Raw genomic sequence first — 18,556 nt, 5'->3', positions numbered from 1 at the left:
ATTATCTGTTTCTTTATAATTTATTCTTGGTAAATTTTGTGTTTCTAGGAATTTGTTCATTTTCTATTTATCTAATTTGTTGGCATGCAGTTGTTCATTGTACTCTCTTACACTTTATTTCTGTAGAATTTGTACTAATGTCCCCACTTCCATTTTTAAAATTTTATAATTGCAGCCTTCCCTCTTCCTTTTCTTGATTCTGACTAAGGTTTGTCAATTTTGTTAATGCTTTTAAAGAACCAATTTCTGATTTCATTAATTTTCTATACAGTTTTTCTATTCTTCATTTATCTCTGCTCTAATCTTCATTATTTCCTCCCTCCTGCTGGCTTTGGGTTTAGTTTGTTCCTCTTTCTCTAATTTATGTTGTAAAGTTAGACTATCAATTTACAGTCTTTCTTGTTTTTTAATGTTGTGTTTACAACTATAAATACCTTCTTAACACCACTTTCACTGCATCACATGGGTTTTAGTATATTGTATTTTCATTTCATTCATCTCTAATTATTTTCTAATTTCTCTTGTGATTTGTTGAGTGATTGTTTAAGAGTTTAAAAATTAATGTATAGTTTCCACAAGTTTACAAATTTTCCAGTTTTCCTTCTACTATTTATTTCCTAATTCATTCAGTTTTGATCAGAGGATATACATCACACCATATCTATCTTTTCAAATGTTGAGACTTTGTGACCTAATTCCATTATATTTGAAAAGAGCTGTGTATTTTAAAGAATGTGTGCTGTGTTATTGTTGGGCAGAGTGTGCTGTTTGTCTGCTAGACCTAGTTGGTTTGGTGTGGTGCTCAAGTCCTCTGTTTCCTTGCTCTTGAGAGTGAGGCATTGACCTCTCCTGCTATTAGTGTAGAGCTTTCTGTTTCTCACTTCAACTCTGTCAAGTTCTGCCTCATAGATTTTGAAGGTCTACCATCAGGTGCATAAATGCTTATAGACAATTATTTTTCTTGTATTGAATCTTTTATTAATATACAAGGTTCTTCTTTGTCTCTTGTAAACTTTTTTATTTAAAGTCTATTTTGGGGAATTCCCTGGTAAACCTGTAGTTAAAACTCCATGCTCCCAATGCAGAGAGCCTGGGTTCGATCTCTGGTCAAGAAACTAGGTCCCACATGTCATAACTCAGAATTCAAATGGTGCAACTAAACATTTTACATGCTGCAACAAAGATCAAGGGTCCTGCATCCTACAGCTAAGATCCAGTGGGGCCAAATAATTAAATATTTTTAGACATTTAGCTTCTTAAAAAATATACTCAAGAAGGCAATGGGGGAGGGGGTGCGGGTGAAGGTACAAAGCACTAAAGGAAATTAGGAAAAAGTGTATTAACAAAATTATAATATCAACAAAGAGAAAATCTAAAAAGAAACCAAAAGGAAATTCTGGAGCTCAAAGTATAATAACTGAAATGAAAAATCCATGCGAAGGGTTCAACAGCAGATGTGAGTAAGCCGAAGAAATAACCAGTGAACTTGAATATAGAGCAGAAATAAAAAAGCATGAAACAAAAATGATGAGACTATGAGACTTTAGGATACTATCAAGCAAAGCAACATATACATTATGCGAGTCCAAGGAAGAGTAGAGACAGAAAAGGGAAGAAAGATTATTTGGAGAAATTATGGCCAAAAACTTCCCAGATTTTCTGAAAGATATAAATCATTGCTTCAAGTAGAAACACAAAGACATCCACACCCGGGCACATTATATATAATCAACTGTCAAAGGCCAAAGACAAAGAGATAATAACCTTGAAAGCAGCAAGAGAGAAGTGACGCATCATGTATAAATTTGCCTCAGTAAGGACTCCGGGAAAGATGGTGATGGACAGGGAGGCCTGGCGTGTTGCGATTCATGGGGTCACAAAGAGTCGGACACAACTGAGCGACTGAACTGAACCGAAGATTATAAAGTGATTTCTCATCAGAAACTTTGGAAGCCAGAGGCAGTAGGTATTACTTGTTTAAAGTCCTGAAAGAAAGTAACATCAATAATACTGTATATATCATAATTACACTTCAATAATAAGGAAGAAATTAAGAAATTCCTAAATAAACGAAAGCTGAGAGAGTTCATTACCACTAGATTTGCCCTACATGAAATACTAAAGGGAGTTCTTCAGGTTGAAATGAAAGGACACAGGACAGAAGTCAAAGATAATTAAAGAAATATAGGTCTCTGGTAAAGTAAATATATGTGCAAATATAAAAGCCAGTATTGTTGCAACTTTGGTTTGTAACTATATTTTTTAATTTGCTACATGATTTAAAAGACAAATTCATGAAAATTATAATTTGATTTTATTGGTCAAACAGTGTAAGAAGATGTTATTTGTGACATCAGTAATATAAAGATGAAGTTGTATAGGGATAGAGTTTTGTATTCTTTGACATTGTTATCATCAATTCAGATTAGATAGTTGTATTTTAGGATTTATATGTAATGTCCATGGTATCTACCAAAAAACACAACTATACACTATAAACAAGAGAAAACAAGAACAAAATCAAAATGCGTCTTTACAAAAAAATCAACTCGAAAAGAATTTAAAGCAGGATAGTTGTACATCAATGTTCATTGCTGCACAACAGCCCAAAGGTGGAACAACCCAAGCACCCATCAACAGATGAATGGATAAAATGTGGCATATACAGGCTTGGAATATTACTCAGCCACAAAAAAGGAATGAAATTCTGATACATGCTACTACATGGATGAAACTCAAAGATATTAAGCTGAATGAAATAAGCCAGACACAAAAGGACAAATCCTGTATGATTCCACATATGAGGACCCTAGAGTGGTCAATCTCCTAGAGACAAAAGAAAAATAGAATGGTGGTTGCCAGGGGCTCCTAGAGTGGGTTGGAAGTTATCATTTAATGGGTATAGGGTTTCATTTTGGGGAGGTGAAAAAGTTCTGGAGATGGATAGTAGTGAATCCACAACAATGTGAATTTACTTCATATACTTCACCTTTCAGCAATGTGAGTCATGCACTTGAAATGATTAAGATGATCAAGTTTATGTTATGTATCCTTTACCACAATTTACAAAAAAGAAAAAAAGATGGCAGGGCAGGAAGATGGAAGAATCTGGATCCCTAATGGTACTGCAGTGACATTGCTCCAAGTCCGCAGTCATCCAGTTATTCTGACCCCTGTTCATTCACATCCTTATCGTGGAGTTTCTCTTACCGCAGCTATATGCACTCCTGAGTAACATGCCTGGAAGCCCCTGCTCTCTCCCACCTGGCTCTCAGCACGCCCTCCCCTATTGTTGCTTGCAGGGCTCCATTGACGTTTCCAGCCTGAGAACTCTTCAATGTGGGAGCTGCCCTGGGCACTGTAGAATTTAGCAGCTTCCCTAGCTTCAACCCCCTAGATGCCAGGAACATCCACCACTCCCACATGCGATGATTTAAACTGTCTCCATTCTTTGCCAGAGGCTCCGTTGAGGCAAATCACCCCAGGTGAGAAGTACGGTCCTATGCAGCCTTTGTTAAGCCAGCTAACCTGCAAATGTGCTGTGGGTCCCTTTCCCCCAGCTCAGCTGTGATGCCGCAAAACCCCCTCCAAGTCCTCCCCAAACTTGCCTATCCTTCACAGCTCACGTGGAATTCTCCATCGCGGTGGGGACTTTGCCCAATACCCCCGGCCCATGCAGGCTGGCCATGCTCCAGCCATCACATTTGGCTTCTCTGTTGCCTTATGTCTGTGTTTTGCTCTTGGAAGCTGAGTTCCTGGTTCCTGGAAGATATTGCACATATAAAGGTCCAATCTATGCATTTCAGTGAACTTATGAGACTGTCTTTCCCTGGAACTCAGTCGCGGTCTGGATGCACTGGTGTGGAAGCCAGAAAGCTCAAGGCTGTCTGGTCCTTTGTCCCCATCCCCTGTGGGGAAGCTATCAGCATCTTGGGAGCCGGCTCCCGCAGCCCACTGCTGAGGCAGGGAAGGCCTGCAGGTTCACACAAAGGATGGCCCAGGCCCACAGCCCAGTCTCCACCTTGAGTCACAGAGGTGACTCAAAGGGAGTGTCCAGGCCTTCAGGTCGGGGAGCAGAGTCCAGCCTGCTTGGCACATCCTTCCTTTCACTTTTAAACGGAAATAGTGCTCAAGAGCCTCAGTTGGAGAGGAGAGAGGGTTATGAAAATGAATGACCCCTAGGGGACCAGGGACACTCTCAGGGGGAAAGCAGCTTTTATCAACAACTGTGAGTCCCAGTTCCTGAGCCCAGGAACCCACTGACAACTCAGCATGGTGCCTGCCTCCAAGACCTCCCAGGCCAGGGTGGAGACAAGGGGTCAGAGACAAGCCTAATGAGGTCAAGGGAAGTATTAGAGACATACTGAGAAAAAAATGCCCAGCCCAGGCCAGAAGTCACACAGTCTTCCTGGAGGAAGCTATGTCCAGGCCAGAAAGGTTTCACACTCCAGGGGCTGTTAAATTTAGTAAATATGGAGGAAGACACTCAGGGAGATATTTTTTTTCCCCTTTGACCAGGCCACACAGCATGTGGGATCTTAGTTCCCCAACCAGGGATAGAACCCAAGCCCCCTGCATCCCTGCATGCATTGGAAGCATGGAGTCTTAATAGCTGGACCCCCAGGGAAGTCCTGACCAGTGAGATTTAAATTTCAAAGAGGCAGCTAATAATGTTTTAGTATGTCATAAACATTGCATGGGATATACTTAGGTTAGAAAGTTATAGGTTTCATCACTGCACCTCACAGATCAAGGTCAGACTCCGAGAAGGGACAGGGCAGGGCTGAGCCTTGGGTTCCAGAGTAGAGCCCACTGATCTGAGCACCCTCCTACTCTGCCGCTTAACTGGGAAGCCCTAGGCTGCCTACTCATTCTCTCTGAACCTGTTTTCCAATCTGTAAAATGGGATGGGTGTGTCGACATTAAAGCTTTCCTCTTAAGGGCTGGTCTGGGATCCCACTGCATCAGGCTCCCTCAAGAGGGAGATTGTTAGAAATACAGAATCTCTGGCCCTGCCCCAAGCCGGCTGGATGAAACCTGCCTTCTGAGATGACTCTGTGATCCAGGCAGGTGTGCATTTAAGTTTGAGGGTGCTGTGGGCAGAGCCCCCCTACGGGACCCAGGGGCTGACACAGAGCTAGGCACAGTGGTGCGGGGAGGGCTCCTAGGCTGCCTGGCCTCCTTGGCACATCTCACATACACAGACACTCAGAGGGGGTACTTTTTACCTGCACTTACAGCTGAGACCCCAGAAGAGGCCAAGAAAGGCGAGATGCCTCCTTGGAGGTCAGGCTGGCCCAGCTCAGGTGCCACAAAGGCAGTTCTTAGGGTTGAAGGCCTTCAATGTGCCTGCGCTCTCCAGCTCAGCCATGCCATGTTAATCTCGCTGCTTCTCAGTGGCCTTGTGAATGGACTCATGGACGGTCGCTCAAGCTCTGAAGAAGTTCTGAGGTTCAGTGAGGTTAAGTCTGCCCAGTGAGGTGATGGGCACACCATGGGAGGCTGGGCAGAGGCACCTGTTCCTGCCCAGAAGGATCACTTCCTTTTCCACATAAAAATCACTGTGGCAAACAAACAAGCAGCAGCTCCCAGCCCCGCTGGCAGCCAGGACACCCCAAGGCTTTTTTTCTGGGGGAAAGAGGATGGCATTTGGCAGGGGTACCTCCTGGTACAAATTCAACTTAATTGACATTGCCTCCAGGAGAAACTGCCCCTACAGACCAAAGTCCCGAGACCAACTAACTCCCCAAATGCTGAGTCACTGATCCTCAACAGATGGGGAAGAGAATTAGCTGAAATAGGAAATGCACTTGAATTGGCTTGTGCTCTGGGTCCAGAGGTTTCTAGAGACACTCTGTTGTCCATGCGTTATCACCATGGCTACTCAGCTATCTGATCAGGGTGCTCCCCTGCTTCAAATCCAACAGCACCTTTTGAATGCGTAATATGTAGCTGTATTGTCCTTTAAAAATAATTCAGGAACTTTCCTCGTGGTCTAGTGATTAAGACTCCACACTTTCAATGCAAGCGATGTGGGTTCGATTCCTGGCCAGGAAACTAAGATCCCATGTGCTGCGTGGCACAGCCAAAACATAAAAAAATTTTAAATATAGTTTAGTTTTTCAGTTTTTCCCTGTTTCAGTGATGATCTCTTTTTTTTTTTTTATCCTCAAATGTGCCCAGGCACCCTGCCCCCTAGAGCACTTTCATTCTGTCCCCAACCCCCCTTCCAGTTTCACCTGACTCCTCCAATAGAGTGAGGCCCCAGGTAACCCTTCTGGCACCTGGGCGTCCCAGAAGGGAGATGATCTAGCCACCAGTGCACCCGGTCGGAGGGCACTACCCGCTCCCTCCCGCCTCTAGCCCAGCGCCTACACCTGGCAGCCCCAACAAGTGATGGGGGAGCAGACAGATGCTTCGTGGAGTCTGCAGCTTGCGGAAGTTGGGATGCACTGAAAGTTTGGTTTTCAACCCTTCTAAAGCTCCTCGCATGCAGGGACTGAGCTCTGTCCATCTCCTGTAGGTCCGAGCACAGAGCCAGAAACACAAGGGCATCCATTCAAGCCTATGCGTGGGTGGGATGGTACCAGCCAGAGGTGTGGCTTTCCTTGCACTCTGCTGACCCCTTTGCCATGAGCCCTGTACATCAGCCAGCCTGGAACCTGCTGGAAACCTGCTGGAAACCTGCCGAGCTTATCTGTTGTTCAGTGACCTTTCCTTCCAAACTCAACTCACTTATCACGTGCATGCCCATGTCCCAGGGTCTGTTCCGTTCTATTTTGGACACACTTATCAACGGCAGAGGTTTTGGTATCAGATAGACAAGTTCAACCCGAGAGCCTGTTTCCCTGTAAGTGGAGAGCAGAGCCTCCACCCAGGGCTGTGTGATTGTATGAGATGTCTACACATCTTCCCTCTGCAGTTCCAGGCCACAGAAACACACCACTCTCTTGACCCCGCCCAATTCACAGATTCCACCAAGTGCCAGGGCCTGTTCCAGCCAAGCGTGGGTTATATAAGCACAGCGCAGGGTTATGTAAAGTGCCTAGGATGGCACCTGCTCCCAAGCTGGTGAGAGCAGGCTACTCCTTCATGGGGGTGGACAGTGGGCCAGCCTGGGACACCAGAGCAGGCCTGTGCTGATGTCCAAATCCTGTCCTCTTCACCCATCCTGTGACCTGTTGCCAGGTGAGTTCTGAGCCTCAGCCCCCCACCCGGAACTTGGGAGTAGCCCCGATGTAGGCAGAACACTCAGCGCAGGTCTCAGCACACAGCTTGCATTCCCAGACAGGAATGCACCCCACCAGCAAAGGCCCCTCTGGAAAGAAACATCACTGGAGAAACTCAAGGCGCCCACTCTCCTGCATCTGGGCAGACTCAACGTTAAGTTCATTGGCTGGGATGCCTGGAGGTGGCAGGCTCAGAGCAACAAGGTTGGTACACCATTTGAGCAGACCGCTGCCTCAATGTCCCAGGCTCTTGGGTCCCCAGGGCTAGGCCTGCCTCACACAGCAGGTGGGGAGATCTGCAGCCAGCAACCAGGCAGGGGTACAGGAAGCTCTCCAAGCTTGGCCCCTTCAACAAGGCAGTGACACCCATGAGGCTCTTGGTGCAGTTCTGGGACCCCACAAATGCTAAGTTGCCATCTTTGTTCAGCTCCATTAGCTCATCTCCTTAAGGTGCCCGAGCCATGGCAGGCCTCAGGAACCTGGTGGCAATGTACTGGGTGCTGTTTCACTCACTGATAATCCCACCTGAGCGGCAATCCTCACCACATGCACCTTGACTCCCTAGAAATCCTCAGAATGGCAGAAACGTGGAGACCCTAAACCTGAGGGCCCACCACCCCCTAACAGCAGCCAGAGACCCAGGCTTCCCTCACTGTGCAGACCAGCTTGTGCTGGTACCACTACCTGGTTCTGTTGGAATGAAATACTCAGCACTTTCAACTCTCTTCCCAATTTTCTCCTAGCTCCCCTGCCAACTCTGCTGACCCTCTTCCACTAAGTATTCTCACCAGCTGGGCCTTGTGAGGCCTGATAAGTGGGTGATGGTGACACTGCGATAAGCGGAGACAATAAAGGGCACAGGTATCAGCAGCATCCCCCCCTCCAGACAGCAGCTGGGAGGCCCAGATATGAGCTGGGACCCTCCCCCGTCAGAACCTTGCAGGTGGACTGAGAGCAAACGGACAGGGCATGTGCGTGTCACACTGTCACTCATGCACTTAAAACACACCCAGGTGGGACTTTTCTGGTGGTCCAGTGGCTAAGACTCCACGCTCCCAATGTAGGGGGTGCAGGTTTGATGCCTGGTCAGGAAGAACAAGGTCTCACATGCCACAGTGAAAAAAGATCACACGTGCCGCAACCAAGACTCATTGCAGCCAAATTAATTAATTAAACACACACATATACCCACACAAGTGGGCCAAACAGAGCAGAGCAGTTCAGGAGCAGAGACAGCTGTCCCTGGCTGCCTGAGGGAGTAGAAGGGTGAATTTACAATGTGCCCTGGAGAAAGAGGTGTCATCAGGCAGGCCCATCTTTCCAGGAGGCAAAAAATCGTTCCCAAGCTTCAGAGAAAGGAGGCGTCAGCCTGATCCCAGAGAGAAAGGCCACAGGTAGCAGCCTGTAAGGCCAGAGAGCCAGATACCGGCTCTCTGGGCCTGAGGGCTCCGGGCTGCAGCACTGCAAGGCTGACCTCTTCTGGCCAAGGAGGCACTGCGCACAGCAGGCAAAGAGCCAGGTGCTGCTTCCTGGAAGTGGTTTCTGATTACCAAGGTTTCGATGGCTCCTTCCTACAGGCAGGAGGCACAAAGGAGGGCAGCTAGAATCTTTATTCTGTTGTTATGGGCAAAGCACCAACCTGGCCATCTGTCTGGAGGGCCACAGTTCTGCCTGCCCCGAATCCAGTCCATCCAGTCTGAGAATCAAGCTTCCTCCAGCAGGGAGGCCTGCTCCACATTCCAGCCCTGGAAGAGGCTGGGAAGGCAGCCAAGGCTGCCTGAACAACCTCAGGAGGGTGCTGCTGTGGGTCTGGGTTTCTCTCCTCTGTGCTTGAAGCTTCGCAGTGGGTTCTGTGTCTTTGCCTTCTGCGGGGGCAAAGTTACCGATTAACTGTGGGGAGCAGATGTCTGTCTGTACATGAGACAGACTCAGAGAAGCTACTTGGCAGGCCTTGCAGGCCACGAGCCAAGGACAGGCGCTGCTTCCGGCACCGCAGGCACCAACCTTCCTCCTCCTGCAGCATGGAGGTTGAGGAGGGCGGTGGGGACAGGACAGCAGGTCCTCCCTTGCTCTGGAAGCCGCTCGTGGTGGCCAAAGGAAAGCCCCGGCCCCCACAACTCTGGCCAGTGGCCGGGGGTCTGGGGCTGGTTCTCTTTCCTCCCTCCTGAGGACAAGGGGCAAGCACACCCTGGTGACAGGGAACCAGATTGGGGAGGGGAGAGCCCTGCAGCTATCAGCAAGGCCCCAGGGGACATACCTTGGCCTTCTTAGAGGTGGGGGGCTTCTTCCGCTTCTTGTGAGGGTGGACGAGGCCGCGCAGAGCAGGAGGAACTAGAAGAGACGGCCGGCTCAGCGGCTGCCCCTGCCACCCTGTGTGCCTGCCCCCACCACCCTGTGTGCCTGCTCCCACCCCCTCCCCACCGGCTCCACCTCCAGTGGCTCCCAGCGCACTCTCCCCCGCTGACCCAGGGCTTGGCACTCCGATCCTCACTGCAATCCTAAGGACACACGACTATCTAGGTTCACACCGCTGTCCACAGGGATGTCCACTAAAACATGTAGTACAGTACGTGCCACAGTAAGTGTGAAGCAAAAGAAGGAAAATTAAGAAAGAAAATGCTGCTAAAATAGAAAAGCAGCCTTCACGTAATTCCTTCCTCTGTGGCCCTGCCTCCCACCTCACCTGTCAGGTGCCCCCATCACTGCTCGGGGCCTGCTACATGAGCCCTGGCCTCTGTCCTCTCACGGACCCAGGGCATAGCTCAGGGTCCCCTCCAGCCAGGCCACACAGGTCCTGACAGGCCTCTGAGCGCCACACCACCACACCCTCCCACGTCACCCCGACCCCTAAAGGCCAAAGGTTTGGGGCAATGACTCTGCTCCTGTGTGACACAGAGGATGGGATTCCCTTCTGAGGCAGGAGACAGATGGGCCCCAGGTTAAACATTTACAACTAGCTTCCTGTTTACACTCTGAAAATAAAAGAAAGAGGAACAGTGTAAGTAGCTGGACTTTGTCTCCTGTGGACACTTCAAGATAATGGGAACAGCAGTACCAGAAAGGAGCCAAGTAAGCCCTGCCTACGTAAAAAATTAAGGAGACCATGTATTCTTCATTCATGGGGTCAAGGAGACCTCCCAGACTATGCAAGCACAAAAAGGTTCCTCAGGGGAGGGGGACCATAAGGTCTGCCAACCTCCAAAAAGCCTGGCACTGGAATTCACCTTGTCTAAAAGAGGCGCTTGCGCATCCAGGAGGGCCCTGAGTCAGACCTGATATGGACTTGGGGCCACATAATGCAAGGTGACTGGCCAGATGAAAATCAGAAAACTGCCTCCACAGAAAGTGGTCTAAACCATCCCAAAAGGGACTTCCTTGGTGGTCCAGTGGTTAAGAATCCACCTGCCAATACAGGGGACACAGGTTTGATCCCTGGTTCTGAAAGATCCCATGGACCATGAGGCAACTAAGTCCACGTGCCACAACTAAGTCCATGGTGCTCTGCAACAAGAGAAGCCATGGCAACGAGAAGCCACATGCTGAAACAAAGAGTGGCCCCCACTCACCGCAACTAGAGAAGCCCAAGAAAACGCAGTGAGGACTCAGAGCAACCAAGAATAAACTAATTAAAAAAGAAAGCTCATGGCTACTTCTCTCTCAGTCTACCCATCCCTTCTCCACATCTCTCTTCTCTTCTAATAAACACTTCACTTGCTTTTGTTTGTTTAACTTTTTCCCAAATTGTTTCTTCAAACCAGACAAGAGCCAGGACCCTGCTCGCAGCCACAAGTCTCTGGGTGGTCTAATACGGTTAGGATACAGCGCCCTCACTGCTGTGGTCTAAGTTCAATTCCCACTCAGGGAACCGGGATCCCGCTTCAAGCTGCCACACAGACCACCCAAAAGCCACCCAAGATCACACCCACTCCTCCCCCTCTCCCCCGCCTCACTCCTCAGACCACGACCTTGGTTGGCATCCCTTACAGCTCACTTCCTGGGGAACCTGGCCCCATCTCTCTGGCATTTTCCCATCTCTCCTGCATCTTTCCCATCCACTTGCTTGGGGTTCTCCTTGCCATATCCACCAGCTTACGCTAATCCACAGGGGTACCAGGAAAAGGGGTCTGCATTCACCTCTCTGCTTCCTTAATCCACTAAACATCTTCAGCATAGAAGTCACACATACCCGTTACCAAAGACACAAGGAGTATCATTACCAGGTGCAAAGGGAGCAAGGCTCCTGAACACATGAGCTGGGTTTTGGCCTCATCTACACCATAGAAACCACTCTGGGGATCCATTCTTTTCTTGGCTGTGCCATGCAGCATGTGGGATGCAGGATCTTAGTTCCCTGGCCAGTGATTAAACATCAAACCCATGTTCCCTGTGCAGAGTCTTAACCACTGGACCATCAGGGAAGTCCCTCTTGGGGTCCATCCTCGACCTCATAACTGTGATCCCAATATCCCTCATCCCCACAAGGCTCAGGCAGGTCTGTTCTCTATTTCCCACCCCCTGCATCCCCAGTCAAATGTTCTGGACTCAGACACCCAAGCTCAGCTTGGCCTGGTCACTAACCCAAAGTCTCCTCCCGCACAAGTAGCACTGTCTCCTACCCGCAACTCCCACACCACACCCGGTCACTCCCTTCTACACACAGGAGGCTGCTTGGCCAGGTACTGACTCGCTCTTTCATAGGACCGGGCTCTAGATGTGAGACCCCTGGCCTTGAAGGCAGAGTGCTGCCCTGGTTTCCTGTCTCCCCAACAGAGAGAGCAACGCCTACCCAGGGGGACTGTGCAGAGTTATGTCTGTGTACATGCTCGCTGCCCAGATCCCATGGTTGTGTCACCCCAGTGCACGGCAGCCCAGGGATGAATGTGCAGCCTGCCCCCAGCCCTGCTCACCCAGGTAGTCAGGGACGTTGCCCAGGTGAGGCTTCACCACGGCGGGGTGTAAGGGGAGGTCATGCCGCAGCAACTGGAGGTCCCTGGGATTGTCTTCAAAGTATGTCTGGCAGGAGAGAAAAACAGGCACTGCATGGTCAGTCCTCCTTTTGGATTTCATTGTTTGTTTGTTTGTTTGTTTGTTTTTAACAAGGGAGTTTTTGAACAGGTAGCCCATGTTCCAATTATTAAGACTGAGATTTCCCACTGCCTTGTCACTGGGGCCCCCTCCCAGAGGTAGCTCAGGGATGTGTCCCTGTTCTCACTCCCTATTTGGTGGGGGCAGTTAGGAGCATGCCACATCCTCCTCACCAGGAAGCACTCCATGGCCATGCACCTTCTAACTGACCTATAAACAGCTGCCTCCTCCTTTTCTGTGTAATGCACGCTGCATGAATGCATCTGACTTGGTTTGCTGCATCCACAGGGTGGACTCCCTGGTGTTTCCACCTTGGGAATCATAACAGAACGTACCTACCCATACAGTTGTGAGCTCACACAACTCTTAACTACTGTGTCAAGAGAATAAACCTCAGAAGCTGTGCTTCTGATGGACACAGCCACTGTCCACCTCAGAAACTCGGCCGATTCACCTCCCAGCAGGACAGCTGGCATCCTTACTCACTCTTGGCCTGTTTCCTCCGCGTGACCTGCTAAAGGCACGGTCTGCTGCCCAGTTCACTGCCTCTCACACTCACAGCTTTGCCGCTGGCCTCCAGAAGCCTCCCCTTTGCCCCTACCCCCACCAGAGCCCCTTACTTTGAGCTTCTCTGAGTGCAGGAGCTCCTCTTTGATCTCCTTCAGCCTTGCCTCGCGGATGGCTTGTTTAGTCACTGAGCGCATGGCATCCTGGGGGCAGACATCAGGGGGCAGACATCAAAAGTCAACATGGCAGGGCTGCCTGAGCCCGCCCTCCTGCCAGGGTGCTGAGCAACAAGGGCCTAACTCTGGGTCCTAGAGGAGCTCCAAGTACTCACATCCCCACAGGGCCCCACTTACCCTGCAGCGGTAGCGGAAGCCCTCGATCTCCTCCATGTGGAACTGGTAAGGAAGCAGGACAGGGGCCCCACTGTCTGTGGAGAAGACTGCAGTGAGGGTCCTGCAGACTGAAGGCTTGGGCAGGGTCTATGCAGGCCTTCTGCTCAGAAGCTCCACGTCCACTCCGTGGGGCGAGGCAGCCGGGGATCCAGCCCACTCTTTCCCCACACGCAAACATGCAGCAAAAACCCTGGGCCTCATGGACAGTTCACGACAGGGGGTCCGCCCTGCTGCAGCCAGGGAAGTTTCCTGTCCCCACGTCTCGGGTCCTGTCACATCTCTCAGCCTTAGGATCTGCCCACTCGCCCACTCGCCCACTCTGAGGCCACTCCAGCCACAAATGACGTATGTGCAATGACAGCCACGGAGCACTAAGGAGCACCAGACCTTGACGTTTAAAGTGGCACCACAGAAGCCTGGCCCTTTCTCAGGTCAGTGAGGGCGGGGCTCTTACCTCCACTGAGAAGCTCCTCGATCTTGCCCAACTGAGACTGCTCTGTGGGCAGCACGAAGGTCAAGACTATGCCAGGGTTGTTGGCACGTGCCGTCCTGCAAGGAGAGACAACCCAGCCCGTGTCTCTGGCTGTGTGTCCCACAGTGTGCCCACAGTCCAGGTGCCCAGTCTGCTACGCCTCAGTTCTCCTACCTGCCGGCCCTATGTATGTAGGCCTCGGGGGTTGGGGGGAGATCAAAGTTGAGCACAGCACATACGTGGTGGAAGTCTATGCCCCGGGCCACGCCTGCCTCCGGATCAGAAGCCCTGTAAGAAAACATGGCAACCTCAAACTGAGCCCTCCTCTCCTCAGAGGCCATGTTCTCAAACTTATTTAATCAGCATGATCGCTAAACAAAGCCTGGTATGGAATTACAAGACACTGCTATGAGTAAGATTCTTAAACATCATAACTGGAGCTAGGGTAGTGGGGGCAGCCAAACCTTGGAACTCACTGCCCAAAGGGCAACCCGAGAACTACTCCAAGCCAGCCCACCCAAGAGACAGACAGAGACTGGTGGCTTCCTTTCCCCCAAAGAAAGATCCTTCCTGCAAGTCACAGATAGTGGAGGCTGAGCCACCTTCCTCACAGGATGACAGTGTGCCATGAAGCATAGGCCTGTGCGCCCTGCACTCCCTGCCCCACATGCTAGTTTCCCAGTCTTCTGAAAGGTGGGTCTCCCTGGCAAGGGCTGAGAGGAGATAAACGTGGACTCACTTGTCCCGCTTGGGTCCTTTGCCCCGATGCTTGCCCTTGACTGGAGGCCCCAGGACTTCAGCATCTGTTGCTATGACGCAGTCGTAGAAGCCTTGGTTGAACTGCGAGATGATGTGGCACCTGTGGCCCAAGAGCAGACGAAAGTCAGACCTAAGAGCACCAGAGGCCTCTCCTCCTACTCTGCCTGGTCATGACGGTCATCCTTTCTGACTCTTCCCCTTATTCAATTCTTCCCCAACTTAATCTTTGTGCCTCAACCTCATCAAGTCAAGATGGAATTATAGTTGGTATTGCAGAGTTGTGAGAGATAGTCATTGAAGATCAGTCAAGCCCGGAGCCCTCAATCCACTAAGCACTTAAGAAACAGGAAGAGCGACTGTGTCTCCCCTTTTCCATCCTCATCTTCAACCTAGACATGGGAGTCGGCACACCTGGAGCGTAGTGGAAGCTCTCCATTGAGCACACAGGCGGGGATGCTGAATTGCTCCAGGAATAGGCGCAGCCGGTAACTCCGCTCCAGAGTGTTGACAAAGAGCAGAGACTTTCCCCGAATCAACGACAGCTTGAGCAGGGCATACAGCAACAGAAATTTGTCTTCCTCAGTCTCACAGACCACCTGAAACTGCTGTAACTGGTCTGGCCCTGGTAGCTGGGACTCCTGTAACTTGAGGGTAACCTAGGGGAGGACATGCCTGTGGTCAGGAAAAAAAAGAAGACAGAAATGCTACCGCAAGCTGCTGGCTCGCCAACCACAGTGCTGATGTGTTAGTGGAGGGTGCCCTGGGTACCCTTCCAACTGTGTAATGTCAGAATTCAAAGTATACTAACTACTGCAGTTTACAAAGGACATAAAACTACACACAATTTGGGGCACAGATCAAAGTCAAACCCACTATAAATGACTATAGTGAGAAAAAAACCCCTACAGTAGCAACCTTTCTGCCCTTTGGGGGGTCCCTGATCAGGCCTTTAGGCAGAGCATGGTTTGAAGCCAGCAGATACCTGGGACTACATAGTGACTTTAGGTTGGAGGATACAGGAGTGCCTAACAACATCGGACTTCTAGTGCCTCAGAACCAGGAACACTAAATGAGGAATTTCCAACCCCAAATAACAAAGGGTTCCTTTGAGAAGACAGGAGCAAGTCCTCTGAGTCTCCCAATGGTCCCACAGGGCCCTTACCGGATTATGTAGTACCAGCTCCTTAAGTGCTTGCACATCCTCATTAAAAGTAGCTGACATCAGAAAAGCCTGGTAAATCCGGGGCAAGTGACTAAAATGAAACAGAGCCCCATCAGATTCCAATTCTAAGGCCTCTAATGGGGGCAGGTGAACTGGCCTCCTCGCTCCAGGCCCTACTGTGTATTCACCACCCCCTCTCCTTACCAGAGAAGACTCTTAAGTTCCTCCTCAAAGCCAAAGGAGAAAAGAAGATCAGCCTCATCAACCACCAGCAGCTCCATGGAGTCTCGAAGCTTCAAGTTGTCTTGCTGCAAGTGGTTTAATATGCGGGATGGGGTCCCCACCACCACATCGGGCTTCTCCATCAGCACAGCTCTGTAGACAGGCGACACCTCAATACTAAGTAGAAGATAGCAGCTGGGACCTCACCCCAAATCAGCCCTCATTTTTGCTGCACACAAACCCCATCCCACATCCCAGTGTAGATTCATTCCGTCACAGCCCTGCTGTTCTAACCCACCTCTGAGAGGCTAAGTCTTCAGCGGCTGAGACGTTGGCCACCCGGATGTCTCGAGCACAGTAGGCAGCCAGTTGCTGAATCATGGATTGGGCCTGCCTCGCCAGCTCCTTAGTCGGCACAAGGACAAGGGCTCTCACAGCCTGCTCCACCACGGGGCCTGTCTGCAAGACACGAATTAAAGACTTCAGCCAGTCAGTTATCATCATGGCCACAGGATGCTTTTCTCTACCTCTTCCAGGGAATCTGATCGTGTACTATGACTTCAACACAACAATCCAGTTGTGTTTTGATCACCCCTTCACTTACTTTACCCACCTCTGAATGTAGATCAGAAGGCCCTTTCCCCAGGCACTGAACTCAAAAAGGATAACTTACTTCATCGTTACAAAGTTACTTAAAATGTGCCAGTTACTGGTGAACCACCAGTTACTTCTCTGGTGGTCCAGCAGCTAAGACTCTGTGCTCCCTGGTCAGGGAATGAGATCCTGCCTGCCACAACTAAGAGTTTATATGGCCCTACTAAGGATTCCCGCATGCCATAAAGAAGAAGGAAGATGCCTCAACTAGGATCTGGAACAGCCAGACAGATCAAACTAGTCAATCCTAAAGAAAATCAGTCCTGAATGTTCACTGGAAGGACTGATGCTGAAGCTGAAACTCCAATACTTCAGCCACCTGATGTGAAGAACTGACTCACTGGAAAAGACCCTGATGCCGGGAAAGATTGAAGGTGGGAGAAGGGGATGACAGAGGATGACATGGTTGAATGGCATCACCGACTCCACGGACATGTGTTTGAGTAAGCTCCGGGAGTTGGTGACGGACAGGGAAGCCTGGCTTGCTGCAGTCCAGGTGTCACAGAGTCAGACACGACTGAGCGACTGAACTGAAATGAGTACAAGAATAATGGTCGCAAAGCCTGGACTAGAACCCAAGTAACCTGAATCCCAGCCCAGAGCGTTTACCAGAAAATAATCAGATTCTCTTAGACCAGCCTTCATATGTAAGAGACCCAAAGAAAACCCGGTTCTTGGAAAAGACGGGTGCGTAAGGATGGCCGGCACAGCTCTCCAAGAGGGCACAACGGAACTTAAACGCCTACATCTCCCTTTCTCGGCCTTTGGGGCCCCTCCCCCGGCTCACCGCCTTCCTGTGGAGCAGCAGCTGTAGCATAGGAATGGCATAAGCGGCGGTCTTCCCGGAACCGGTGCGGGCGCGAGCCAGGAGGTCCTTTCCCTCCAGCGCCAGCGGGATGGCCTTCTCCTGGATCAACGTGGGTCGCGACCAGCCCAGATCGGTGACGGCCTAGGAGAGACAAGGGACGGCTCAGGCGCCGTGCTGCTCTGCCACCGCTCCCATCCACCGTCGGTTCGGCTCCTCAGCCCTCCCCGGTACCTGTAGGAGCCGGTGGTCCAGGCCCATGTGTTCGAAGCCCAACGATTCTGGATCCTCCATGCTGCTGCTCTGTAGTGACAGCGCGCAGGCGCGACAGGAAGAGCACGACACGACGCGTGAGCCGGTCAAAGCAGCAGCCAATCAGTTTCAAAAGAGTTGGCCATGGCTTCCGGTGTTCCGGCTGGGCTCTGTGGCTGCTGCTGCGCTCTAGCTGTGGGGTCTTGGGAGAGGTGGCGGGCGGCGGAGAGCCCACGGGTCCTTGCCCGTCCCCTGACACTACCTCTAAATGGCGTTTGGGGTTAGGGTTACCTGCGGCAGAGGCGGGGCTCCGTGGAGGTGGGTGAGGTCCCCTCTGTGCCCCCCTCCGCCCACCGACACCGGCCACACAATCCTCCAGTTTCTCCACCAGGTTGCATGTTTATGGCTTTACCTTCATCTAGCGCTTGATTTTTAACAGCCTCTCCCTAGCAATTATGCCAGTATTAGCTGTAGTTATATTGGCAAATACATCAATGTTTAGAATGCTCGCCTGTGTACTACCTCAGAAAAGGGATGCCGCGAGTGGTACCTTACCACGTTTGGGAAATACTGGTGAGTCCTGTGCCCTTTCCTGCCATTATGCATCTGGGGGATCTCTGTCAGGTTTATGTGCAGGCATTAATTGCTCTGCCACCGCCTATGCTTAGGAAAAGTGCACCAGCATATATGTTCCAGGGTTGTTTGCCTGTAGCAGTGGTGGGAATCTGAAACGCGGCAATGGTTTTCAGAGTAAAAAGCAAGTGACACCGGGTGTACCAGCATATAATAGAGTCCAGCGGGGCTGGGCTAAGATTTAGGGTCACAGGCAGAACAAGGACAGGCTATAACAATTAAACTGTCCAAGAATGAAGTTTGGAAGAATGAGTAACGTAAGAAAAGAGGAAGGTAGGTTGCTCTGGGGTTCCCAAAGGTAGCAACCTGTGTGGCCTGCACAGCTTGGTTAAAAATAATAATTCTTAGGCATTCCCTGCAGGTCTGGTGGTTAGGATTCCAGGC

General features: G+C 50.3%; 1 protein-coding gene across 1 annotated transcript; it reads right to left on the bottom strand.

The window, feature by feature from the left end:
• Window positions 1-2,295: 2,295 nt before the first annotated feature.
• Window positions 2,296-17,597, bottom strand: DDX56 (DEAD-box helicase 56). The gene is made up of 14 exons (XM_027968713.3): window positions 17,522-17,597; window positions 17,270-17,431; window positions 16,127-16,287; window positions 15,811-15,981; window positions 15,607-15,697; window positions 14,856-15,100; window positions 14,425-14,544; window positions 13,860-13,973; window positions 13,668-13,762; window positions 13,175-13,248; window positions 12,935-13,024; window positions 12,137-12,242; window positions 9,487-9,560; window positions 2,296-9,094 (listed from the first exon to the last, which is right to left on the bottom strand). Exons 1-14 carry the CDS (start codon window positions 17,579-17,581, stop codon window positions 9,017-9,019), a joined length of 1,641 nt encoding a protein of 546 aa, XP_027824514.1. The 5' UTR covers window positions 17,582-17,597; the 3' UTR covers window positions 2,296-9,016.
• Window positions 17,598-18,556: the final 959 nt, after the last annotated feature.

The sequence above is a fragment of the Ovis aries genome, chromosome 4 (assembly GCF_016772045.2).
Source record: "Ovis aries strain OAR_USU_Benz2616 breed Rambouillet chromosome 4, ARS-UI_Ramb_v3.0, whole genome shotgun sequence".
NCBI lineage: Eukaryota > Metazoa > Chordata > Mammalia > Artiodactyla > Bovidae > Ovis > Ovis aries.
The sequence above is the reverse complement of the archived record's forward strand: the minus strand, read 5'-3'. Positions and strand labels throughout refer to the sequence as shown.

Excerpts from the sequence above, each read along its gene's own strand:
- DDX56 (XM_027968713.3), bottom strand. The coding sequence starts at position 17,581 with ATGGAGGATCCAGAATCGTTGGGCTTCGAACACATGGGCCTGGACCAC. Across the intron at positions 15,698-15,810 it reads GAACTTAAGAGTCTTCTCTG|TCACTTGCCCCGGATTTACC; the intron begins GTAAGGAGAGGG and ends GTTTCATTTTAG. Across the intron at positions 9,561-12,136 it reads CAACGTCCCTGACTACCTGG|TTCCTCCTGCTCTGCGCGGC; the intron begins GTGAGCAGGGCT and ends CGTCTCTTCTAG.